Genomic DNA, 27,368 nt, shown 5'->3' on the forward strand with positions numbered 1-27,368 from the left:
CCTTGAACACGCCGATCTATGATTTCCCCCCACCATTTCCCCCACAGACAGCCTGTGATCAACAGTTGTCTGATAATCTAGGGACAATTTCTAGTTTCAAACAAAATATTTTCTAATTCTTGTATATTAATTACTGTGCTCTCTCCAGCACCTTATCTGCTGTGACTGCTCTAAAAAGAAACGTAGAGCTGTGAGTTGGACCAAGACTTCTCTTTATTTAAAACAGAGGTGAGCGTTTGCATGACTACCTGGTAAAGGTAATGTGGGTTCCTTGTCCTATTCCCAGATGACCTCAGTGATTCCAACAAAAGGCCGCTGTGGAATCCAAAATGGTGCTAAGTTTCCATGATCACAATCTCTTCAGATTTGGAGACAGTCTTCAAACAAACGATCTGGGAAAAAGCACAGCGATAAAGAAGTGCATGGATATCCCGATAAGGATCTCCTCTAAATGACAGGAACATAAAGCTGCCAAGACATTTGCCAGTACTGTGTGAATAAACACAGGAGCAGCACAGGTACAAGCTGAATGGAAGGAGAAATGGAGCTTTAAAGCTGGGAGACAGCATGGAAATGCTGCTCATCAGGTTACCAGGATTGTGAGAGGTCACAAAACTCTGCTACACAAATAGAATGTTACAGTGGTATGTGCCTTATTTCATAGAACAATAGAACCACAGAATCACAGACTGGTTTGGGTTGAAAGAGACCTTAATGATCATCCAGTTCCAATCCCCCTGCCACAGGCACGGAAACCTTCCACTAGACCAGGTTGCTCCAAGCCCCATCCAACCTGGCCTTGAACACTGCCAGGGATGGGGCAGCCACAGCTTCTCTGGGCAACCTGTGCCAGGGCCTCACCACCCTCACAGGGAAGAACTTCTTCCTCACATCTCATCTAAATCTCCCCTTTGACAGTTTAAAGACATTCCCCCTTGTCCTAAACATGAGAGGCAAACTAGGGAGGCAAAGCTGCTTGGGGGAAACGACCATGAAGCAGCCCCTAGAATTCCATCTCGAGTGACACTTCGAGCATTGAGTTCATCCAATAGGAAACCAACAATCCAGTGCCACCTTGGCCCTGAAGAGACCCAGGGGAGAACAGCCCCAAATTGCCTTCAGAGCTGAGTGCATACAAAGCAGAAGAAGAGGGACAAGGGCTTGAGAATGGCTGGGACTGACTGAGATGGACTGTACCCTCAGAATGTTTGTTGACAACACTGAGCTATGTGGTGCAGTCAGCATACTGGAGGGAACGGATGCCATTCAGAGGGGCCTGAACAGGCTGGAGAGGTGGGACAGTACCAGCCTCATGAAGTTCAACACGGCCAAGTGCAAGGTCCTGCACCTGGGTAAGGGCAACCCCCAAACACAGGCTGGGGGAGACTGGACTGAGAGCAGCCCTGAGGAGAAGGACCTGGGGGTGTTGGTCCATGAGAAGCTCCCCATGACCCAGCAATGTGCACTTGCAGCCCAGAAACCAACCATGTCCTGGGCTGCATCACCCATAGTGTGATCAGCAGGTCGAGGGAGTGGATTTCCTCCCCTACTCCACTCTGGTGAGACCCCCTGCCCCTGCAGCTCTGTGTCCAGCTCTGGGGTTCCAACATGAGAAGGACATGGAGCTGTTGGAGTGAGTCCAGAGGAGGCCACAAAGACGCACCGAGGGCTGGAGCACCTCTGCTATGGAGACAGGCTGAGAGAGCTGGGCTTGTTCAGCCTGGAGAAGAGAAGGCTCTGGGGAGACCTTACAGCAGTTTCCAGTGCCTAAAGGGGCTGACAAGAAAGCTGGAGAGGGGCTTTTGGCAAGGGCAGGTAGGGACAGGACAAGGGGGAATGGCTTTAAACTGACAGAGGGGAGATTGAGATGAGATCTGAGGAAGAAGTTCTTCCCTGTGAGGGTGGTGAGGCCCTGGCACAGGTTGCCCAGAGAAGCTGTGGCTGCCCCATCCCTGGCAGTGTTCAAGGCCAGGCTGGACGGGGCTTTGCGCAACCTGGTCTAGTGGAAGGTGTCCCTGTCCATGGCAGGGATTTGGAACTGGATGAGCTTTAAGGTCGCTTCCAACCCAAACCATTCTGTGATTCTCTAACAGGGAACAGAGGTTAGCCAGGGCCAGCCATACCCACAGCAGTGCTTTCTGGTTCAAGGTCCAAGGCAGGTGATCTGTCGGGGCCTTGGGTAAAGCAGGGAAAGGATCATCCATGTTGTAGAGAGCAAGGCCTGTGGAGACATCACCTGGGGTGGGGGCAACACAGCCTTGCGGGGGGGGGGGATGACGACGACGAAGTCCTGAGAAGGCTGATGCGGCCTGTGGGGCTGGCACTGCCGGAGGAGGCAGGTGGCGACAAGGCTCTGCGGAGTGGCTTGCTCCCGGGGCAGTCCTGCCCGCACTTACCTGTGTTCCGCCTCAGCCGGGCCCGGGCAAGCGGTGCTGCAGCAGTGCCGGGGCTGTGTACACCGTTGCCATGGCAACCACCTCTTCCGCCCGCTTCCGGAAGAGGCTTATGACGGAAGTGGGCGGGGTGGTGGCCGCGCTACGGCGGCCGGGCGTGGACAAGGCGCGGGGGAGGCGAAGCGAGGCGGAGAGTGGTGGTAGTGGTTGGGAAGATGCTGGAGACGGCGGCAGCAGCGGCGGCGGCGGCTGAGCCGGAGTTGGACCCCGAGGACCTGGTGCACTTCTCGGTGGGCGATCTGCCCAGCCGCGGTTATGGCGTGATGGGGGAGATCCGGCGACAGGGCAAGCTCTGCGACGTGACCCTCAAGGTGCGGCCCGGCCCGGGGGCGGTGGGGGGTCCCAGGTGTCTGAGGGGTCCTTGAGGGACCCTTTGCTGAGGAGAAGGAGGGAGCTGAGGTCCCCTCGGGTGCTTTGATGGGGGAGGTCAGGGGGGAGCTGAGTGCCCCTCAGCCACTCTGGGGGGGGTATCAGAGGGTATCTGGTCTCCCCAGCCCCAGGGGGGAGCTCTTTGAGGGCCCCTTGGTGAGGGGTGTGCTGAGCAGCTTCAGCCCAGGGTGAGTGCAGGGGTGTGCTGGTGACACACTATCCCCGACGCTGCTCCTCACCCTAGGTGCAGGGTGGGAGATGGAGCTTCTGTCTCCCTTGGGACCATCGTGGGGTTTTCCAGCAGCCAGATTCAATGAAGGGTCTTGTCTGGGGAAGAAACGGGCCATCCCAGCACCTCCGCCCCAGTTTGGTGGTGGTACTGGTGCTGAGGAGTGGTTCGGGAGGTCACACGATGGGTTGGTGCAGATTTATGGACAAACCTCTGCTCCAGACCTTGGGAGAAGAGTCATTTTCCTCGGGAAACCTTTATCTTTATAGAACACCCGTTTTCCTGCATCAAAGAAATTATCTATGATAACAGGTAAATCCTCAGGGTTATGTTTCTGGCTCTATGTGGGGGGCTGAAAGGGCTTTGAGAGTGGCCAGTGCTGGGCGGGAGATGCTGGAGTCCTTCAGTCCAGGAGGAGTCTGTTGTGCGGTGGGTGTGCCTGTAGCTCCTTGGATTGGTTGAGTCATTCCAGAGTCATTCCAGAATTAACTCTGAAGTTTAATTAAATGTGAAGGTGTTTCCCAGCCTACTAATGCTGAAACATCTCACCTACCTCCTGCTGCTGAAGAAGGAGCTGGCGAGGGTTGTGCCTGTCATGGGGAATGCAGGATTTGGGTGAATCCCTGGGCTGTGAGGGTGCTTCATCCCTGTAGATCAGCAATAGCCCCCTGACTGAAATGCTTCTTGTGAAAAGCATGCCTGTATGCTGATCCTCCTTGGCAGGGGTCATACCATTTAAGACGTGGTTATTTCCCAAAATCATGGAATGGTTCGGATTGGAAGGGACTTTAAAGCCCATCCTAGTTCCAGCCCCCTGCCATGGGCAGGGACACCTTCCACTAGACCAGGTTGCTCCAACCTGGCCTTGAACGCTGCCAGGGATGGAGCAGCCACAGCTTCATGGGGAAACCTGTGCCAGGGCCTCACCACCCTCACAGGGAAGAACTTCCTCACATCTCATCTCTATCTCCCTGACCATTGTTCACAAAACTCTTCTGGAAAGGTTTCCATTTCTGTAGATTTTCCGTAGCCAAGTGCTTTTTAAATCCTGCTCATCTCCCTTTGTGTATCTTCTGGGGCAGAGTGGGAAAAGTTTTGAAGTCTTGAGGGCAGCGGGAGCTATCCAGTGCAGTGGTGAGACCGCGTGTGCTGATGGTGCTGTGCCGCTTCATGGGTGAGGGTGCTCTGTTGGCCCTGCTTTTTTTCCTTTTATTATATTCTGTTGCAGAGCCTGTTGCTATCTGAGGAGGGCACAGAGCATTTCATCCCTACAAAGGCTTAAAGTGTATTAAGAAGGATGTCTCTGTTGTTCTTAAAATGAGTCTTAACTTTCTACGCTACTTGCTTAATTCTTTATTATCCTGAAGAGCGACCCTGGCAATGACTGGTACGTTTGGCAGAGGGCTGACAGCATGTTTCCCTGATGGTTCAAACAGTCCTGCTTTCCCTTGTACACACGCAGCCTCAGGATTGATTGTTTGGTTCCTCATGTTGTATTGAGTCATCCTATCAAAATATCCCACTTCTTTGCCACTTCTGCCTCTTGACATCAGGTTTCTCCATCCCATGGCAATAGAATTAATGCAGCCTGATGCATCTGAGCCAAGCCTTCTCTTCTTGTTCAGTACGTGGTGTCTCTAGCTACTGACTGGTTAAGAAGTAGTTTTTCTTAGCTTGGCTTTGGAGGTGGCTTTGAATCGGTGAACCACCTTGAATGCAGCTGACGCAAAGCATGCTCATCTCTGACTTGCATTGGTGAGGCTGTAAACCCAGCACGATGCAGAAGGAACCTGCCACATGATTTGTCACACAGGGATGTCTTTCCAATGCTTCTTGCCCAAAATGAAGGTAGGAAAAGCACTGAGAAGCATTTAAAGACCACATCTGAAGGAAACTGTGGTGGGTCCTGGTGCGTCTCACACCGCTGAAGTGAGTTTTTTGCCATCTTTTCTTTTTTTAATCCTATTACTTTTAAGGCTTAGTGTGCCTAAAAGTGCTAGGATTCCTGGTCACAGCAGAATGCCTTCTGGTGTGACTTTAGGTCACATCAGGAAAAAAGCTGCTCAACACCACTTTGGGCCAGAAGCTGGATTCCCTCTGATGAAATAAGCGGCTGAAATGGGAGCAAGCAGCATCGTTGCAGCACAGTTCAGGTTTTTAGCAGCCTCTGTACCAATATCACCGTGGGGTCAGTGGCTGTAAATGATTCTCCCTGCCCACAGAAATGTATAAACAGGCCACAAATTGCTATGAAGTGTTGTCACTCTCGTTGGTTTCAATTATTCCCCTCATGAGGCCAGGCAAGAATTCATTCAGTAAATAAGAGGGGTGGAATTTGTTCCTCTTCCTCAGAAACCATCTTCCTGCAGTTCATGCTGCTCTGCAGGAGACTGTGCTGCCTCAGCAGCATACGGCAGCTGGGTTTAGATGCAATTAAAAGCAAGAAGTGCTGATTTGACTGGCTCCCTTGGAGGTCCAATTATCCAAACTCAGCTTAGGGAAATCTGTTGCTGCTTCTCATGATTGCCCATGTGAAAATGAAGATTTCACAGGGCAGTAAGTGAGGTGTGCATCTTTCCAGCAGCTTAGGATGTGTCCATCAAGAGCGAAAGCTCTTTCATGCATGGATGGTTGAGCCTAGAGATTTTAAAAGTCGTTTTCTGTTCCTGTCTCTTAAATATCTGTGGGTCAGAGCTTTTGAAGATGCTCCATCACAGGCATCTGTCCTTTCAATCATTGGCCCTCTGAAATGTTAAGTTAAATACTAATTTGAGGATGGTTTGATAGAAACACGTGTGGATAAAATGGAGGCAGAAGGGAAGCAAGGAGGCACACCTTATTCTGTGGTTAGTTCATTTTCCCTTGGTGAGAGTAGGATTTTTGCTTACTAAAGCCAAATTTCTGCTACTGCTTTCTTCTTTAAGGATCGCTAGGTTGTGTATTGGTGAGGTCTTGTCTGGTAGAAGAAGGAGATGTAGGGAAGTCCAGGACAAGGGGAAATGGCTTTAAACTGACAGAGAGGAGACTGAGATGAGATGTGAGGAAGAAGTTCTTCCCTGTGAGGGTGGTGAGGCCCTGGCACAGGTTGCCCAGAGAAGCTGTGGCTGCCCCATCCCTGGCAGTGTTCAAGGTCAGGTTGGACAGGGCTTGGAGCAACCTGGTCTAGTGGAAGGTGTCCCTGCCCATGGCAGGGGGTTGAAACTGGGTGAGCTTAAGGGTCCCTTCCAACCCAAACCATTCCATGATTCTATGAAATAAGAACATCGCACCAAACCGACACCGAAGCAGCCATTCTCCATGCACGTTTCCATACCCTACATCTGGGGCCAAACTGGGGTTTCCAGTGATGGACTGGAAGTTTGAATTATCCACATCTCTCGGGCTTGAAATAGGCTGTGAGGGGCAAAGTCTATATACATGCTAGGGATGGGTTCAAATTTAGCCTGCTGTAGTGAGATCTCTGGGTGCCACCTACTATGGGCCAGATGTTACTGCAGTTATTGACAGCTGAAATTAGTGAGGTTTGATTTCTGTATCCACGTGGTTTACCCCAGAAGCTGGATATAAAGCATTTTCTTTCAGGCTATCTTCATATGAGTTGTTTTCTGGCTATCATGCTCCTCTCCAGTCACTGCTCCGCTCCAGAGCTCTTTCTTCCCAAGAGCATTTCACACTTAGCATTGCTTTCTGCCGAAACCTAGGAGCCTTTATTTATTTCTGCTATCGCCCCTGCTGTTGCTTTTACCGTATTGATAGAAATTAATTAGCTTCTTGTTAAGCTCACTGGATGGGAAAAGCTCGGCGTTAAAGGTTTGGGCCCTCATTGCTTTGCTTTCCTATACACAGTAGCACAGCAGAGCCTTTTCTGCTTATTTTACAGTGGATTTGCAGTCATTTTTTCTGTGTGTGTGTGTTCTCAAAGGAGTTTAGAGCTCACAAATAAATGCTGCAAAAGGGCAAAGAGTTTCAGTTCCATGATGAGCACAGGTATTTGGGGGTGTTATTCCCTGGAGATCCTAGTCTGCTTTTTAATTGCAGAAAAGCAGCTACTTGGTATTTGTGTTCCTGAGCATTGTTTTTTGAAGACGAATATCCTCTCAAGATGAAAGCTGCTTGGGCAGCTTTGTTTTCTGGAGCTTGCGTGGCTGCTTTTAGGCCAAGGTACAAGTGCTCTCTAGGGACATATCAGCAGCTTGGTGGAAGCCTGTGGACTGCACCACTCCATAAAACAAGGAAGCGATACTTATCCTGTTTCTTCATTGACAAATTTAGGGAGAACGAATATCTTTATAGCCCCTGCTTGCTTCCATCAGAGCCAGCGAACTGGGTGCCAGGCTGGCACCTTCAGTATTGGCTAAACCTGTGTCCAGCGAGAGAAGGTTTGTGCCTTTCTGACTCCTCAAAGAGTGAAGTTAATGTGAGCTCCTCTTGTTGCTGCTCTTCATTTTGGTTTGGATCGCTTGAATGCTGTATTTCCATTAGTAGCTCCAAGAGTCATTAGAAAAGTGTCTTCAGAAATAATACAACCCTGGCAAGTTAAAATATTCCCAGGCTATAGAGAGGTTATAGTATTTATTTTGCATACAATCCAAATCGGGCTGACAGGCCATAGTCCTGTTGGCTTTTCTCCCCTTCTCATCACAGTTTTTCCCAAAGCAGACTGTTCACTTGAAGCCTTCCAAACTCCAGCAAATGCACCCCAGAGAGCTGCTGCTGCCAAGCAGACGCAGAGGTAGAGGAGCCTCCCTTTGTCCCCTCCCTTTGTCCCGTAGTGGCAGATAAGTGGAATTCCAGGCAGCTTAGGCTGCGTGAGTAATTTCAGCAGGGTCCTTAAAAACCCTGTGTCTGGCTGCTCTGCGGATGTTTGAGCCTGTTTGTAAGAGATCCTCGAGGAAAATGAGCTTGGTAGGAGAGAATATCTTTGAGGAGGAAAGAGAATATTTTGCTTATTTGAGGAGCTGGTAGATTTAAAAATCCAGATAATCTGTTATGCACACTTATTTAAATCTTACACTAAATTTAAGTTATGCAGCAATAACAAGCTACTGTGGATTACGACTGGGCTTGTTTTCCCACCTGAGGTCTCAGCTAGCACCAGTGCTTCTCCCCTTATGTAAAAGATGAGTATTTTTAGTGCTTTGCAAAGATGTTAAACCTGACACGTTAGCACAAACCGCACATTTCTGCACTAAGCTTTTTATTCTGTTTCTCTGAGCATGGAAGAAAGGTTTTAGTATCTGATTTCTAAACCCACTTGCATGGGTTTTGTTTGCTTTCCTTAAAACAGGAGCTGTTCTGCTGTTGCAGGGTGTTTAACCTGGTGTCTGACAGGTACTTATTGCCCAGTTAGGAGCTGGAGGCTGTGGGATGAGTTGAGAGCAGAGGCTGGATGTTCTCTATGTTGCCATAGGGGTTGTCAGAATATAGGACAGGTTTGGGGTTACTGTTGTGAAGAGGTTGGGGGAACATGGCAGGGAGCCTGTGGCTGCAGGGGCCCTCCACTATTGAGTTAACCTCAGCTTTGGTTTTGCCAGTCCCTCAGGAGCAGAAAGGCAGGCAGGGCTGGAGGTGATCCCCTCAGGATGCTTCCTTTCCCCAGTCCCCATGGGAAATAGAGTCTAGACCAGAGGATGTCTGGCTTAATGGCAACCATCTCTTGGTTTTGCATGAGCTGAGTTTGATCTAAACTCTTTCATGTTTCGTCCAGCTGCTCTTTGGGTGGGTGCAGAGAAAGGGTATTTATTTCAGTGCCTGAATTTTGATACAAGATCTCTTGAATTTCACTATTCTGTTATCTTCTTCCTAACAACACTTTGCTACAATGACTTGGACGCTACCTTAATTTCTGCTATGTCCTCTCTTTGATTGAATGCCAATGTCACGTCAGGAATGATGGGGGTGTTTTGAGAAGATCTTTGCAGCAGAAAACTCAAGAGACTTCTCAGCTATGCAGGGTAATGATGTCATGAAGACAATAGATGCCTTTATTCCACCTACACCATTTTTCTCTGGAGAAAGCTTCATTGTACCCTGGAAGTTGTTAGCATTTTGTGGATGTGGGAGTGTAAGGGAGAGCGTGCCTCTTGTTACTGGTTAGAGAACATGTTGAAAGGGAATTCTGTGGTATTTGTGGTCAGCAAGCATGCTTTGCTAGCAGTGGTTTTGTTCTTGTTTCTGGTAAACAGTATCTTTTGCCTTGAAAGGCACCTAAAATTACATATTGTAGGTGCCTTTCATTTTATGATGCAAAATAGCACATCATAAAATCATAATGGTTGGACTTGATCATCTTAAAGGTCTTTTCCAATCTAGTTGATTCTATGATTCTATCTTAGAACTCTAGAATGGTTTGAGTTGGAAGGGACCCTTAAAATCGTTCAATTCCAACCCCCCTGCCCCAGGCAGAGTCACCTTCCACTAGACCAGGTTGCTCCAAGCCCCATCCAACCTGCCATCCTTGCAAAAAGGTGGAAATCTTCTGAAAGGCAGTGTTTTGCTCAGACCATGAAAGGGATGACAGCCTTGCCCAAAGGACTTGCCCTCAAGCCTCTTTCCAGTGAGCTTGTTGACGTGGAGTTCCTGGGTTATTTCTCTTTTTAGTGCTTATATAAATAGCTAATTCTGGCTTAGTGATGTGGATATTATTAAGTTTGTGGTGATTTCATTTGTGCCTGGAGACAGTCCTGAACTCCAGGCTCAAAAAGCAAAAACCAAGTCTTTCCAGTGAAAGAAGGCTGGAGCACCTCTGCTGTGGAGACAGGCTGAGAGAGCTGGGCTTGTTCAGCCTGGAGAAGAGAAGGCTCCGAGGACACCTGAGAGCAGCTTCCAGTGCCTAAAGGGGCTGACAAGAAAGCTGGAGAGGGGGTTTTGACAAAGGCAGGTAGGGACAGGACAAGGGGGAATGGCATTAAACTGACAGAGAGGAGATTGAGATGAGATGTGAGGAAGAAGTTCTTCCCTGTGAGGGTGGTGAGGCCCTGGCACAGGTTGCCCAGAGAAGCTGTGGCTGCCCCATCCCTGGCAGTGTTCAAGGCCAGGTTGGATGGGGCTTGGAGCAACCTGGTCTCGTGGAAGGTGTCCCTTTCAATGGCAAGGGGGTTGGAACTGGATGAGCTTTAAGGCCCCCCCCAACCCAAGCCAGTCTAGGATTCTATGAAATGCACTGATTTATGTTTAACTCAACAGAAACAGCTGATATGATAACATAGCAGGTACTGCTTTGAAACAATCTATTCCTGCAAACAAGAGCTTCCACCTTCAGCTGAAAGCTGAAATCCGCAGCCAAGGCTCTGTTTTACGCATGCATCCCATGATGACACAGGGCTCTGGAGATAGGGAGCGCTTCTTGAAACAGAAGACACAATGATGAATTTAGGTCACATGAGCTGTGTGCTTATCCTCAGAAGTGTTTTTCATCTTCTGCAGGAAAAACAGGTATTGTCCTTCACCTGCAGCAAGAAATGTAGTTGTTCCTTCAGGACTTGCCATTAAGTGCTGCTGGTATGAACATAATAATAGCTTCTAGACCAGAAATCTCAATTTATAAATCTCCCTGAGGCCCCTTTATCATTACACAAGCAAGTTTAAAAAAGCAAAAGGAAACACAGGTTTTATCTTGTCCAGTACCAGGAAATAGTTTCCATTCAGTTGGTGGCAGTTGCAGTGTGGATCAACTCTTTGCTGATGCAGCTCTGTGGATCTCGCTGCTAACAGGGGCCAGTCCCAGTTCCCCCCTTTCTCCTGCTCTGATGGCAGAAAATGATTCCTCTTTTTGCACAGCTTATTTCAGTTTTATTTCCCTGAACAGCAGGGTCGGGTGAGCACCAGCACACGTGAAGCAGTTGTGAACAACGTGGCTTTATCTGTGTTGTCGAGCTGCATCCCACATGTTGATGGGGACCAAGTTGGGTCAGGAAGTTGAGCCCCGTAGGTAACCAGAACTGGTTCAAACCCTGCCTTGCCTGTGCAGGGTCATCCCCAGTGCAGTTAATCTGTTAAATGGGGTGTTCCCCAAGGTGAAACTTTTTCCTTGATGAAGGGCAAGAACCCCACTGAGGAAACAATCCTGTCCTGTCGAGCTGCTGAGCAGCTTGGAGCTGGAAGGGTGGTGCTGCTGCCCAGACACAAAGTATTTCATCCTTGTGATGATGCAGCTCTCATTAACGTGTCGGGAATCTCACTGAATGACTATGAATTATTGGTTTTGCAATAACAAGGTGTATTAACAAGGATAATGGGGCCATTTGGTGGAACTGGATGATCTTTAAGGTCCCTTCCAACCCAAGCCATTTTGTGATTCTATGCTTAATATATCCCACCGTGGGAAGCGCTGATTGACCTTGTTTTTGGTGGAGAGGAGCAGTGCTGGTGAGATGTTCAAGGATTGGGAAATCCTAGGGCACAGTAGACTAGGAAATCCCAGCACATGGTGTAGATGGCTATCCAACACAGATATGTTTTTGAGGAGCTATGCTCCTTTTGATGCAGCCCAGGACACAGTTGGTTTTCTGGGCTGCAAGCACACACTGCATAATGAGACAAGTAAGACATGAGACCCATGTCTTTAGCTTTGTTGATCTTTACCTTCCATTGACAAGCTGGGCCAGGAAAGCCGCTGTGGGCATGGCTGCTGGAGTGGATGAAGCTGGTGGAGTGGCTTCATCCACTGGTAGGAACAGGCCAAGAAGTGCCGAAGCCTGTCGAGCAGGTCTGGCATTTCTGAGCCCCGGGGCTGGAACGTGGACAGGTTGTGCAGTGAGTTACTCATTGCGGTCAACCAGGTTGTGGCTGGTCACACGTAAAGTTTTCCCCAGCAAGAGGTCCCAAACAAAGAGCTTCAGCACCCAAGTCTCCTTATTTACCTATCTGCATCCTGTGCCTCTTGAGCTTCTCTCAATGAGCAGCACCTTGGTCAGGCACACGCATGGAGAGACGAACAGAAGCTAAGTTGTTCATGTGCACGTGTGCTTGACTTGGCAGTTAGCTGTGTGCAGTAAGGAAATGAAAACCCCACCACTGTGGACACAGTGAGGTTTTGTCAGCTTTCAGGGGTGCACGGGTTCTTGAATCGCTTCCTTCCTCTTGTGGGCTTTTCTCATTAAACTCGATGTATTTAGAAGTGGTTTTGAACCTCGTGGTAGAGAGGCCAGGCCAGAGTTTGCACTCACTTACAAGAGGCTGTGTAAAGTCAGGGTGGGGAGCCCTGCTCTGCAAACATTCATTACTTAAACAGGGCTGGGGCTTGTGGCCTTGAGCTCCATCCCCTCTTTGACCGTGGGCTCCTTTGCAAGTAGTAGCAATCCTGACTGTTAGTGCCAGAGATTCCCTATCCTGCTGCATGCACACAAGGAATCTACTGATGATTTTGTATGTTGAGGGAGCATGGGCTGTGCCTGTACCGGGGTAGAATTCTTGCTGCTGTAGCAGCAGTAGAGCTGCTGTCTTAATTCACATGCTTGTACTTCCCAGCTCGCTGCTATAAATATCTGTCTTTGTGCTTTCATTACCTTATTATTTTCTGCTTCTTCATTCTCTCTCATGGAGTATCATCTTAGCCTTCATCTGCCAAGCAAGCATGCTTACTCCTGCCTCTGTCCCTATCATAGTCTGGTTTCTGCTGGGCTCAGGAGGGCAGGGGCTGGAGGTAAAGCGTGAGATAAATTAATGACTGAGTTAGCAGAGAAGAGAACAGAGCAGCAGCATATTTGCTGGTATTTGTGGCACAACACTTGAGTCATTGAGCTGATGGGATGTTTTACATGTAGTTTTGGGTTAGTAGAAGGAATTGATGCTGCTTTTTACCCATCCTTAGCTTGCTTTCCTGAGCTGACAATCACAGACTGGCTTGGGTTGGGGGGGGCCTTAAAGCTCATCCAGTTCCAACCCCCTTGCCATTGAAAGGGACACCTTCCACGAGACCAGGTTGCTCCAAGCCCCATCCAACCTGGCCTTGAACACTGCCAGGGATGGGGCAGCCACAGCTTCTCTGGGCAACCTGTGCCAGTGTCCAAGTCACCATACAAGTGAGACATACATGTGAGAGTTCTTTCCCATGAGCTGCAACAGTCCATACCATTTCACTTGCTGCTTTTGCCCTGGGCATTGAGAACTCTGCAAAATCCAGGACAGTGGGATTAGTGCAGGGTAATCCAGGCACAGTGGACACCATGGATTCAAGCACACCTGAGCTCATCAGAACTGACACAAGGCTCTCCAAAAGTGGACCTGCCACTACCAGGCTGGAGCAGGTCTTGGAAGCAGTTTGACTGGGTGTTTGGAGCACTGTTTAAAACTGGGAAGCTCTGGCAGAGCAGACTTGCCCGTGCACCCCAGGCATGCAGTGCCACAGGCTGACCACATTCCAAATGTTTGCAAGTCCTGGCCATCGTGCAGGCAGGCACGCACAGAGAGCAGCTGGGTGGTCAGGCTGGTTTTAAAGAAATATCTTCTAACAGCATTTGTGGCACTTGAATATGCTTTTGTTTAAGGAAAAAAAAAATATCCTGCTTGTTTATGCATCTTGTGTAGTGCCCAATTCCTCTCCTTTTTTTTTTTTTTTTTTTCCATGTGTTAGGAATTCTGCTTTCTGAACTCCTAGCAAATTGTATTTACAGGGTGTGAGAGCTCTGAGCCTAGAGGGAAAGGCAAGGCACTGTTGGGAACAGTGAAAACCTGAATGCAAGCAACATTTTTATTAATAAGCTGCCTAGACATGAAAGGGTGAGGAAGCTTTTTGCAGAGAAGTAAGGAAGAGAAGGGCTTCTTGGATGACCTGAAGAGTAAAGGACTTGCTCTTCCAGCTTGTCCCAGCAAAACAAAGCACAAATGGGAAAATCTAACTGAAATGGGGAAAAAGGGCAGTTCTGCACAAGCTGGGATGGGTAGAGGCTGGTATGAGTCAGGTTAGCCTGGAAATTAGGGGAGGAAAAAGCTCAGAACCATCAGAGAGAATTAATTGAAGAGCTATGCAGTTCAGAAGAGGAGAAAGTATCATATAGTGTCTGCAGAAATCATAGAATCATAGAATGGCTTGGGTTGGAAAGGACCTTAAAATCATCCAGCTCCAACCCCCTGCCATGGGCAGGAACACCTCACACTAGACCATGTCACCCAAGGCTCTGTCCAACCTGGCCTTGAACACCACCAGGGATGGAGCATTCACAACTTCCCTGGGCAACCCATTCCAGTGCCTCACCACCCTAACAGTAAAGAACTTCTTCCTTATATCCAATCTGAACTTCCCCTGTTTTACTTTGAACCCCTTGTCCTATCACTACAGTCCCTGATGAAGAGTCCCTCTTCAGCATCCCTATAGCCCTGCTTCAGATACTGGAAAGCTGCTATGAGGTCTCCACGCAGCCTTCTCTTCTCCAGGCTGAACAGCCCCCATCTTCTCAACCTGTCTTCATGTGGGAGGTGGGAGGAGTAAGAAGTGGAATTGGAAGTGCAAGAAGCCCCTTCCAAGCCTCACTCTGTATGGGTTAGGAAGGATGTATATGAGCACAGGTACAGCAGAGCTGGTGAAAGTGAACCTATGGAGACTGAAAGAAGATGAGCCCATATAAGCCTCTGGGTTATAGTGAAGGTGACTGGCTGTGAGCATAAGCTGAGGGTACAAGAAGAAAAGTGCATGGGATTTAACCTGTAAGTCATCGGCTCAGAGGAAGAGCTAAGGAAGAGGAAATGGGCAGCTACATCACCCAGCTTTTAGTTCTGCAGAGTAATCATAATGCAGGGCTTGCTTTGAGCCTGCATGGCTGCGCTCAGCTTGTCCTGGGATCAGATGGATGACGTGAGATCTGTGATTGCCAGCTGGTAGTAGAAGGTGTTACCTGAAGCAGTGCTCTGAGGGAGTATTTTATAGAAGCATAGAATGGTTTGGTTTGCAAGGGACTTTAAAGATCATTTAGATCAAACTCCCTGCTGAACAAGCCCAGCTCTCTCAGCCTGTCTCCATAGCAGAGGTGTTCCAGCCCTTGGAGCATCTTTGTGGCATCCTCTGGACTTGCTCCAACTTGTGAAGCTCCACAGCTCCATGTCCTTCATGTGCTGGGACTGCAGGTGGGGTCTCACCAAAGCAGAGCAGAGGGGGAGAATCCCCTCCCTCGACCTGCTGGTCACGCTGCTGGTGATGCAGCCGAGGACACAGTTGGTTTCTGGGCTGCAAGCGCACACTGTCGGGTCATGGGGAGCTTCTCATGGACCAACACCCCAAGTCCTTCTCCTCAGGGCTGCTCTCAATCCAGTCTCCTCCAGCCTATGTTGTGCTTGGGATTTCCTGCTTCCCCCTGCCACTTGGCACAGATCTGGGTTTGAAATCCATGTGTGCAGTTGAATACTGAGCTGATTTGTGTAAGCATGTGGTTCTGGGGACCTGGCCATGCTTTGTTAGCAATCTGAAGATGACCCACTCTGTCTTTGCCCAGTTGACCACTTGTGGCTGCTTATATGGCTGGAAAACTGGTTTTAAAAGTTTGAGTTTAAAAAGACAGTCTGCAGTCCTGTTTGCAAATGGAAATTGCCCAATTTTAAGCCCTCAGTTACTGCCGGGCTGGCGGAGCTGTGCTACACTAAGTTATCTGGACCGTGTGGTTGGAATCAGTGGTGCTGATCTTCCCTCCTTCCTGTTTTCTCTCTTTTTAGGTAGGGGACCACAAATTCAGTGCTCACCGGATCGTGCTAGCAGCTTCTATCCCGTACTTCCACGCCATGTTCACCAATGACATGATGGAGTGCAAGCAGGATGAGATTGTCATGCAGGGGATGGATCCCAGGTAATGTCCCAATGCAGAAGAGCCAGGATCTCCAGAGGCATCAGGAGTGCTCTGTGGGCCTCAGTGTTGTGTGTGCAAGGCTTGAAAGCCTACCATCTGTGTGAATGGTGCTAGAAAAGGTTTTTCTGTTAGTAGGGTCCTGTGCTGACTTAAATTCAATGCATTTTCTGCCCTTTCTCCCCCTTTTTTAGTGCACTTGAGGCTCTGATCAATTTTGCCTACAACGGTCACCTGGCCATAGATCAGCAGAACGTGCAGTCTCTGCTGATGGGGGCGAGTTTCCTTCAGCTGCAAAACATCAAAGATGCTTGTTGCAGTTTCCTCAGAGAGAGGTAAGGGGTTGTCCTTTGGCTATGCTTGCTGCTCCCCAACAGCAGCAAGGTTTTAGTCATCTCTGTCTGACTTGGGAGGAAGCAGGATGTCTCCAGCCAGTGTAATAAGGAGCTCTGCATCTCCCAAGACTCATCATTCTCATTCCCTATAACTTATCTGGCTTATGAGATGCTACAGCTGGGACACAATATAGGGCCTTGGCCAGCCGCGGGAAGTAATAACTAAAGAAAAAGTGAGTGAGCATTTCCCTGTAAGAGTTAACTAGCTGGTTACCCATCACAGTGCTGCGTGACTGCCTCTACCGCTAATGAACCCACCCTCGCAGTAATTACCCTCTCTGCAGTTGCATGTGTAAGAGGGGAGGAACAAAGGGACCCAGCCAAGGAGCTGGACAGGAAGCTGTGGCAGAACCTCAAATTGGTCCCAGGTTTTTTTCAGTTCCCTTGCTGGTGTTTGGCTGGCAGACTGTTCCAGCAGCAGGATCTGGAAAACGAAAAGCTGGACTACTCTTTGGAAACGTACCACACGCGTTTTCAGATCGTGCCAGGGAGTCTTACGTGTTTAGTTTCCTCAGCCTGATTTCTCTGCAGCTGTTCAGTGTATTCCGTGGTGTGAGATTAAACATACCTACCAAATAAATGGAACATCTCAGCCACTTATTTTTCTTCACATCCAAATAGAGGTATCCTAAAACCACAGGATAGGGAGAAAACATATTTTTCCTCCGTGTTTAAGATGTCTCAATTTTCAGTCCCCCTGTGCATCCTGAATTTATGCACTTGGTTTAAAATTAAGTTACATAAGACTACAGAGTATTCATTTTTCTTGCAAAAAAACATTTTATATGAGATACTGGATATGACAGTTTGAGTCCTGACTAGCTTTAGGTAGTTCTATCTGTATATAGATTAAGCAAGGTACTTTGGTTTCTCAGATTTAGCTGCCAGAGTTCTCCCAAATCTACCAGGAGCAACTGAGTGTCCCAAGTCCTGAATTTGAGTATGTAAGTGTCACTTTGGTTAATAATGAGAAAATTAGTGGACTCTGACCATCCTGAAGAGCTGGAATGTGCACACTCAGCTCTCATTCTAAAAGGGAATTAAGACACGGGATGTTTTCAGGCACCTGCTCACGGACAAGTCCACAGTGCTGTAACCAGCCCCTGTGTGAGCCCTGAGGGTCACAGAATGCTAGACTGATTTGGGTTGGAAGGGACCTTAAAGCTCATCTACTTCCAGCCCCTTGCCACAAGCAGGGACACCTCCCACTAGACCAGGTTGCTCAAAACCAGAGCAAATGACTTTATGAAGCTGTAACAGATGATGTTCTGTCGTACTTAGAAAAGATGTAAGATGAGAAAAGATTACTCTTTTTCACAAAAAAGTTATTGTGAGGGTGGTGAGGCCCTGGCACAGGTTGCCCAGAGAAGCTGTGGCTGCCCCATCCCTGGCAGTGTTCAAGGCCAGGTTGGACGGGGCTTGGAGCAACCTGGTCTGGTGGAAGGTGTCCCTGCCCATGGCAGGGGGTTGGAACTGGATGAGCCTTAAGATCCTCTCCTTCATCAGTGAGCTGGAGCTTGCCATTGCTGAAGAGTACACAGCTGTGGCTTTCACTGCATCGTGTATCCTCTGCTTGCATTGCTTCACTGAACCTGTTTGTAATTCCTTTTGTCTTTCGTTTAAACTGATATTTAACCTCCTCCCTGCTTTCCCAGGCTTCACCCTAAGAATTGTCTGGGAGTGCGGCAGTTTGCAGAGACGATGATGTGTGCGGTGCTCTACGACGCTGCCAACAGCTTCATTCATCAGCACTTTGTGGAGGTATCCATGTCTGAAGAGTTCCTGGCACTGCCTTTTGAAGATGTCCTGGAGCTCATTTCTAGGGATGAGCTCAATGTGAAGTCTGAAGAGCAGGTGTGTACCTGGTGTGGGTTTCAGCTGAGGCTGATTTTTCCTTGAGACTTTCTGGTTGCTTGGAAGTGGAATGGGACATGACCCTTTTCCAGGTCTGAATGAAGCTGAGATGTCCTGGCACTCTAGGGACACTAACAGGTGCTTGACAGAGCCAGGATGACTCCGTTAAGACCTACATCTCGTCTGTGCTGCCAGCATCACCTTGCTCTGAGAAATGCCTGGTAGAGTTTCTCTGTTCTTGGACCATAGATTTACAAAACATTGTTTTAAGGTGTTTTAATTCTTCATCAGTGACAAAGGTGGAACCTGTTGGGTTCTGAGGACCCTCAGCTGTGTCTGTTACTGTCAGTAAGTTGCTGGTCCTGGGGAGAGAGCCCGAGAGTGTAGGCAACAGCAGGGAGCCCTTAGAGCTCATGTTCAAGTCCAGAGGAATGCTTTTGAGATGTAATGAATTTGCTGTGAGTGCTGCAGCATTTCATAACAAATGTTGCACTGGATTTGCCATCAGGAGCCTCCTCTAGACTGGCTTGTTCCTAGAAAAAAATGAAAACCCAAACAGAAAGCAGGGCTGAACAGCTTTAGGGTGTTTCAGCAGCCTTGAGAATCCGTCAGTGGTGGGCTGACAGCTTGCAGGAGAAACAGCCTGTCATCGAGCCAGGAAATCTGTCCTGCTTTTTCCAAGGAGGTTACTAAGGAGGTGACAAATGAAAAGCAGACCTACAGCTATATCCATGTAGGGTAAGAAAGCACTTTGTTAATCAGGCTGTCTGAAATAGGGAGGGAAGGGAACCTGCTTCACGTTCCAGCCACATGGCAATATCATACCACAGATTGGCCTTTTGCTGTTTTTCGCAAGCGGATTCTTTGTGGAGCAGGTAGGAGTCCAAAGAATTGTGCCTGGTGACGCTTCCTTGTGCCCCATATGCCAGCCCCCCTCTTCAGAAATGGCAGTATTTTACTGCAGTGCAGCTTGTCTGCTGGGGACACTGTGCTCAGTAGGAGCTCTACCTGAGAAAACAGTGACCGGAGTTGGATGTGGTCACCTGGATGTAAGAGCAAGAGTGTAGGAGGACAAACCAGCTCAGGCTTCAACTGTGAAAGTCCTGTAAGCCAAGGAGTATGTATCTCCAATTAAAGTAGTCACCAGGCTCCTTTGTAGTCTGGAGTCATCCAAAACAGGTCAGTGAGCGGTGCTTGGAAGAGGTTTGTACCTCCAGCAGCACCATTCTCTTTCTTTCCCTGGTTTGCTGATTTTTGACACTAAATAAGGTTTTGCATTCTGCCTCACCTCCTCTACTAGAATTCTCTTCCCAGCTTCCTCATCTCCCTGAAAACATTCATACTAAACATCCCATCCGATGAGACAATAGATCAGTATTATTGCAGGCTAAGTTGGAGGCAGAGAAAGCAATGCCAAGGCCAAGCCACACAAGTGTCACACAACAGGAGAGTCCTCTGGGGACTGTAGAATCACAGAAAGGTTTGGGTCAGAAGGGACCTTAAAGCTCATCCAGTTCCAACCCCCTGCCATGAGCAGGGACACCTTCCACTAGACCAGGTTGCTCCAAGCCCCTGTGTCCAACCTGGCCTTGAACACTGCCAGGGATGGGGCAGCCACAGCTTCTCTGGGCAACCTGTGCCAGGGCCTCACCACCCTCACAGGGAAGAACTTCTTCCTCACATCTCATCTCAACCTCCCCTCTGTCAGTTTAAAGCCATTCCCCCTTGTCCTGTCCCCACCTGCCCTTGTCAAACGCCCCTCTCCAGCTTTCTTGTCAGCCCCTTTAGGCACTGGAAGCTGCTCTAAGGTCTCCCTGGATCCTTCTCTTCTCCAGGCTGAACAAGCCCAGCTCTCTCAGCCTGTCTCCATAGCGGAGGTGCTCCAGCCCTCGGAGCATCTTCATAGCCTCCTCTACACTCATTCCAACAGCTCCACTTCCTTCTGGCACTGTGTAGAACATCACTGTTCTGTACTGAAACCACGTCACCTGCGATCAAGAGAAGGTCATTGTCAATATGTGGTTTCTTTTCCATCAGACAGCTGGCAGCAGTAGGAACTTGCAGAAATAAAAATAAATCCCAAAACTCCAACTTCCCATGCCTCTTTTCCGGCAGGTGTTTGAAGCTGCATTAGCTTGGATACGGTATGACCGAGACCAGAGAGAGTCATTCTTACCTGAGCTCCTGTCCAAAATCCGCCTCCCCCTTTGTCGACCTCAGTTTCTCACTGACCGTGTGCAACAAGATGACCTGGTCCGCTGCTGCCACAAATGCAGGTGAGGCTTGGATGTGGGGTTAGAAAACCACCACAGGAATGGTGTCTGCCAGTTAGATGGAGGTGCAGGAACATGATTTAGAAGTCTTGGAGACTGAAATTCTCACTTTCTGTGGACAGAGGTCCTCACCAGACAGATCACAGATAACAGCACAAATCCAAAGCACCCTCCTCAGTTTTAACCTGGCAGTAGGGCCACGTTGCCTTCTAGAGGTACTGGCCGTAGTGGGGGAAAGTCAGTTGCTTAAATCTGCATCTGACTTAAGACAGATTTCTTCATGTTAGCTGAGCTCTTTAATTTGGCTTTGATTTCAGGGATCTGGTTGACGAGGCAAAAGATTATCACCTCATGCCAGAGCGCCGGCCACACCTCCCCGCATTCAAGACCCGTCCTCGGTGTTGTACATCGATTGCAGGACTGATTTATGCTGTCGGAGGACTGAACTCAGCAGGTACCTTGCATATCTGCTCCCCATGGTGGAGAGAGCAGGCTAGTTTGCTGGGTGGGACGATAGGATCGTGGACTTCTCTTGTGAAGCCTTGAGCAGTTTCTCCCCCTATGCAGCACTTTGACCCTTCCACTGAAACGCTCAAGGTGGCTGTGCCCCTATTTTAACATCTTCCAGCTAAAAATTCTGTTTAAGTCAAGTTTATTTAGGACAGTATTCTTAAAGAATCAATATTTTGAGGGTGGTGACCTTGCCTATAGCAACAAGAACTTGGAGGGGTCTGAGTGGTGGTGTTGGGGTGCGGGATCATCATAGAATCATGGTTTGGTTTGAAAGGGACCTTAAAGATAATCCAGTTCCAACCCCCTGACACATGCAACCAGGTCTAGTGCGACCACTAGACCAGCTTGCTCCAAGCCCCATCCAGCCTGGCCTTGAACACTGCCACGGATGGGACAGCCACAGCTTCTCTGGGCAACCTGTGCCAGGGCCTCACCATCCTCACAGGACAGAACTTCTTCCTCACATCCCATCTCAGTCTCCCCTCTGTCAGTTTAAAGCCATTCCCCCTTTTCCTGTCCCTCCTGCCCTCGTCAAAAAGCCCCTCTCCAGCTTTCTTTTTGACCCCCTTAGGCACTGGAAGCTGCTCCGAGGTCTCCCTGGAGCCTTCTCCAGGCTGAACAAGCCCAGCTCTCTCAGCCTGTCTCCATAGCAGAGGTGCTCCAGCCCTCAGAGCATGTTTGTGCCACTGCAGGTCTCTGCTGCCACTCTGAGGTTATAATAGGTCCCACTTCCACAGCCTAGATCTTGTCAAGTGTTACGGCACAGAGCATGAGCGAGCTTTGAACCACTCTGCGATCATTTTGCATTGCAGAGTGCGCTTTATGTAAATTTTTCAGAGGTGAATAGAGATGTTGCTGGAATATGCCCTTGACTTGGCTTTGATGTGTGGGAGCAGGGAGGCTGGAATACAATGCGTAATAGCTCAGAGTAGGACATATGATGTTTCCCAGGCATTTCCCCAGAGAAGAGCAGGCAAATTCCTGGTGTCAGCCACATCTTTGGGGTCAGAGCAGCAATCGTTTATCCTTCGTTCACCTCTGCTACGGTCAAGCTTGCTAGAACAGTGCTTTAGCAGATCTCCCCCTTTTAATTTGAGTAGCAAATTTTTATGCAGGTGACTCGCTGAACGTGGTGGAAGTCTTTGATCCCATTGCCAACCGCTGGGAGAAGTGCCAGCCAATGACAACAGCCCGGAGCCGAGTTGGGGTAGCAGTGGTGAATGGACTCCTCTATGCCATCGGCGGCTACGACGGTCAGCTGAGGCTGAGCACTGTGGAGGTTTACAACCCAGAGATGGATTCCTGGTCCAAAGTGGAAAGCATGAACAGCAAGCGAAGGTACGTGCAGCTTGCTCGGTGGTCAGGGAACCTTTGAAGGTCGGGGGGGTTGAAATGAGGTTGTAGGAAGGCTGGAGGTGTTGGGTGGTGTGGGGAAGGAGCAAAAGGAAAAAGGAGGAGTGGAGCAGCATGGAAGCGCGTGGGATTTGCTTGGCCCCCTTTGAGGCACTCATGCTGATTCTGGGAACTGCTTGCTGGTAAGAGAGGGAAACTTTCAGCAGCCCAACAAAATAATTTCAGTTCCACAGCACTGATTTACCAGGAAAGCTGTTAAGACCTCGGTAAGTAAAAAGCAGCTGAGCGCTGTGGGCTACAGAGATCTTGGGCTTGGTGGCATCAAGGAGTGAAATCAAGAGTGATGAGATTCTGCTGGTGAAGTGTGTAAGGGTTTGAACTGGAGTCCCAAAGGACGTGGTCAGAGCCTCATTTCTTCACATTGTGATACTAGATGGTAGGTGAAGCACTGGCGAGCACCAGGTAGGAAACTCCTGTGCTGCTCAGAGTCAAATAAACCTGGTTTACCATCTCAGGCCAGTGCTGGCACTTTCTTTCCCTACCAGAAATCATAAGAAAATTACAGCTGGAAAAGAGAAAAGGAGGGAGAAGTCTTCTCCCTCATCCAGTGAGAAGACTTTACTGCTAAGCAGAAGGTGTTTGTGCTTGCTGGATAGAGCTGCATGGTTCCTAACCACTGTGTGGTTTGAAGCTTATCCTGCCTCATTTTGAAAACCCACCTATTTCAGTTGTGTGGTCATCCTGTCGTCCCCACCACTTTCATGGTTAAACATCTTCCAGGGTTTCTGCTGCGGTTTTCTTTGCACTCACGCCTGGTCACTGAGAGTTGTTAAATTGTTCACTTTTCTGCAAGCTTTGCAGCACTTCTTTACCATAAGGGTTTGTCTGGCTTGGTGTTTTGTGGTCCAAGATGTTGATCACTTGGGAAGAGCACACTGCAAGCGGTTGAGTACATGAAATCCTGGGCACAAGGCTCTGATTTGTAGCAGAACAACTCAGTTTTTCCGTAGGAAGGAGGTTCCCGGGAGCTTTTCCCACGGTGAGAGGCAGTTGCTCTTCCACGACTGGGTTGTTCTGCCTTGAAGTGAAGTATAACAAGCGTCAGGCACTCTCGTGCAGATGAAGATGTTGGTTATTGTACAAACTGCTCGACTGCAGCTGTAGTGCTGTGGTTTTATCACTAACGATTGTGTTGCCAAGCTTTTACGGGAAGTTTGATGACTACGTTTCCAAGGTGGGATTCTAGCTTGAAGTGTCCCATTTGCCTTTAAAAGCCAAATATGTGATTTACAAGGTGTAACAACAGGGTTGGACACCTTGATTTAAGGAGCTTCACATTTGAGAGCACATCTCCTGAAGCTATGCAGCGATGTCCCTCCTTAGTGTCACCTCCAACCAGCAGTGGTGGGGAGGTTCTTCATAGGAAGCTGTAATTGCTGGGATTTTGACCCAGGACATGGATCAGAATTTCTCTCTGTGTTTTGGTTTAGTTCTTTTTGTTGGGAAAATGGGGTGTTCTTATGCCAAAAGCATTATTCATGACCTGTGAGGCTTGGAGTTCAGGTGGGATTGAGCAGTTGAGCAGCTTGGAGGTGAAACAGGGGAGAAGGTGGAAGAGGTTTGGTGGGGTGAAGGAGGTGAGGGCAGGCAGTGGGCAAGGCAGGCTGTGCCGATTTACTGTGTTACAGACTGTGGGGCCATCTCACAGTGTCTGCTCTTCATTGCAGTGCTATGGGAACAGTGGTGCTGGATGGTCAGATCTACGTATGTGGCGGATACGATGGAAACTCATCTCTCAACTCTGTGGAGTCCTATTCTCCAGAAACAAACAAGTAAGAGCTCTTTGTGCCCTACAGCTTATCCATCTGTTTGCTGCTAAGGTAGTGCCGTGGCACTGCTGGGGGTCCAGGCTAGAAAAGGAATACAGTGAACAATGCAGAAAAGCCTTGACAGCAGAGCAGCATCCCTCCTTGCAAGAGTTTACCTGGATGCAAGCGAACAAAACCATGGTTTAAATAAAATAAGTGGTGAAAGGAGAGTTACTAGAACCCAGCCCTAGAAAATCCAGTGGAGTTTAAATAATCCATGTGCCGTGCCTGCAGGAGTCTTGCTAACCTCTCCTCTCTCCTGGCAAGGTGGACAGTAGTGACCCCCATGAGCTCCAACCGCAGCGCCGCTGGAGTCACCGTCTTCGAGGGCCGGATCTACGTGTCGGGAGGGCACGACGGCCTGCAGATCTTCAACAGCGTAAGTCTGGGGGGTGCTGCAGGTTCCTGCGAGCCGTGGGCAGAGATTCATCTCCAGCAGGTAGCCGGAAGGTCAGGCTGGAGCTGGGACACCTCTGTGACCTTTCCCTGTGCACCTTAAGTGCCATGAGTGTTTGCACCACTAAATTCTGCCATTTCACGGGCCCTTCTTGCTCAGGAAGAAGTGAGATGGGCAGGAACCCACTGGGAACTGGACTGGAAGTGCTGCTTTTATTCCCCAAAGCATCAAAAGGATCGACCTAGTGCATTTTATTGTCTCCCTGCTTCCTTCACTTTTTAAATCGTTTTATCATTGCATCCCTGTACCTTAGACCTTCGAAGTATTCGAGATGTCAGACTTCTACCTCTGTTTTCTGTGCCCGCTTGATGGCTTCGGCTTCAGAAATGGGTTATTATTGAGAGGGTTGGAGCACCTCTGCTATGGAGACAGGCTGAGAGAGCTGGGCTTGTTCAGCCTGGAGAAGAGAAGGCTCCAGGGACACCTTAGAGCAGCTTCCAGTGCCTAAAGGGGCTGACAAGAAAGCTGGAGAGGGGCGTTTGCCAAGGGCAGGTAGGGACAGGACAAGGAGAATGGCTTTAAACTGACAGAGGGGAGATTGAGATGAGATGTGAGGCAGAAGTTCTTCCCTGTGAGGGTGCTGAGGCCCTGGCACAGGTTGCCCAGAGAAGCTGTGGCTGCCCCATCCCTGGCAGTGTTCAAGGCCAGGGTTGGACACAGGGGCTTGGAGCAGTCAGGTCTGGTGGAAGGTGTCCCTGCCTGTGGCAGGGGCTTGGAACTGGATGGGCATTAAGGTCCCTTCCAACCCAAAGCATTCTGTGATTCTTTATCTCTGAAACAAGTCCCACAGCAGGGGGAGTTGGTGGTACGAGGTAAGCTTCCACCTGCTCTGTGGTTCTGTTTCTTAACAAAAAAAAACAAAACAAAAAGCCAAACCCAAACCTGCTGCAGACCAGAAAAGACTGGTTCATGTGCTGAGGAGTGAGAATGCAGGAGCTGTATCCAGCTGGGTCTGTCACTAATGCACTGCCCTTGAACATTTGTAATAGGGGGTTTGCTGGGAGCAGCAATAATTATTTCTGCCTCGCTCAGCACATTGGGGCAGGCTGTCGTCTGCAGCCCGAAGTACCCCAGAGCCAAGAACTACAAATCTTGTCTGAGCACGTTCCTGAACATAAGTTTGGGGCAGTGCTGGAGCCTTTACAGAAGGGATCCATCTAATGGCCTCTCTACAGACGCAAGGGATGCAAAATGTTGTGTGCTCCCCCCTGAGGTGCCAGATAACCATTCCACAGAGGTACAGAGAGGAGGTGCTGGCCTCTTCTGAAAGTGCAGATTTCACTGCACTTTGAAAAGGAAAGAAGCCCTACCCTTTGCCACAGGGTGCAGGACATAGGCGTGAACTGCATAAAGAGTGATGGTCATCCAACATGAGAAACTGGAAAATTTGAACTGTTACAGCTTAAATCTGCTGCCGGGGGGGAGAGAGGGTCTCCCTTTAGGTTAGGGGAAACTTAGGGAGTTGTTAAGGATGGCTCCCACATGCCCCTCTTAGGGTCTGACAGAGCTTTGGCTGGTTCTGCCTTGGGCAGCAGCACGATGTGTGCATGAGGAAACTGAATACATTGATATTGAGACACAATCCTGTGGCAGTTGAACTTTTAATTGAAGGGTGTCCAATCCTTTTGGTGCTGGGGCTGAGATCCCTGTTTAAGACAGCACGCAGAAGCTGATGAAAGGGGAGAGAGGCAGAGGGAGAACCTTCAAAGCTGCATTTGCCGTGTTTTCTGTGATGTATCAGGTGGGGAGAATGGTCTGTGCCCCCAGAACTCGCTAGTCAGTTCCTGGGCTGCAGGCAGGGGGGAGCAGGTGGGATCCAGGATGCTGGAAAAGCTTAATAACAATATGGAATCTGAATATATGAAACCAAGGAGTAAACTTACGTTCTCTATCAGTTTCCAGTTGTGTGATGAAGCACAGGCTGTGTGCTCACACTGTGTGGTGGGTCCCGAGTGAGGGTCCCCTCACACCGTGTGCTCTCTGTGACTGCAGGTGGAGTACTACAACCACCACACGGGCACCTGGCACCCGGTTGCCAGCATGCTCAACAAGCGCTGCCGCCACGGAGCAGCCTCGCTGGGCAGCAAGATGTTCGTCTGCGGGGGCTACGACGGCTCGGGCTTCCTCAGCATCGCCGAAGTCTACAGCTCCATGGCAGACCAGTGGTACCTGATCGTCCCCATGAACACCCGGAGGAGCCGCGTCTCCCTCGTGGCAAACTGTGGCCGTCTCTACGCGGTGGGGGGGTACGACGGACAGTCCAACCTCAGCTCGGTAGAAATGTATGATCCGGAGACAAACCGCTGGACGTTCATGGCACCGATGGTGTGCCATGAGGGAGGGGTTGGGGTGGGCTGCATACCCCTCCTCACCATCTGAGAAGAAAGGTTTTAGTGGGGGCTGTCTTCCTAACGACAATACGGAGAGGGGTTCAAAGAGCGTTTCATGATGTGATACCCGCAGAGGTGCATTTCCAGGTGCTCAAGTGTCACTCACAAACATACACGCACATAAAAACCACTTGACAAACCAATCCCCACCCTTGGCTTTTTGAGCTGAGGCTCCCCAAAGATCAAACATGTTGGAATACATCTGCATTCTGGTGCGAGCAAGGACCTGCCCGCCTCCCTCCATGCCCATTAGCCTGCACTCGGAGCTGTGGCCAAGCGAATCCTTCTTCTCGCCGTGGGTTTTCCACATCGCCCTGCGGTCTGCTTTCGGCTGCACCTTTGGGAAGGGCTGGGGGAGCGGGGAAAGGCTTAATTGCGACATAAAAACTGCCACTTGAATGACTTTGAAAATACATCTGGCTTATTGAGACAGAAAAACCCCAC

At 49.3% G+C, this 27,368-nt stretch overlaps 1 protein-coding gene across 1 annotated transcript; it reads left to right on the forward strand.

Annotated features, from left to right (window-relative positions):
* Window positions 1-2,608: 2,608 nt before the first annotated feature.
* Window positions 2,609-26,913, forward strand: KLHL18 (kelch like family member 18; the record flags this gene model as incomplete). The annotated part of the gene is made up of 10 exons (XM_080610536.1): window positions 2,609-2,764; window positions 15,694-15,824; window positions 16,016-16,156; window positions 17,872-18,070; window positions 20,186-20,346; window positions 20,661-20,797; window positions 21,957-22,194; window positions 23,937-24,041; window positions 24,345-24,456; window positions 26,527-26,913. 10 exons carry the CDS (start codon window positions 2,609-2,611, stop codon window positions 26,911-26,913), a joined length of 1,767 nt encoding a protein of 588 aa, XP_080466662.1.
* Between the last annotated feature and the right edge of the window lie 455 nt (window positions 26,914-27,368).

Source organism: Psittacula echo (genome assembly GCF_963264785.1).
Source record: "Psittacula echo genome assembly, chromosome: 2".
In the NCBI taxonomy this organism is placed as follows: Eukaryota; Metazoa; Chordata; class Aves; order Psittaciformes; family Psittacidae; genus Psittacula; species Psittacula echo.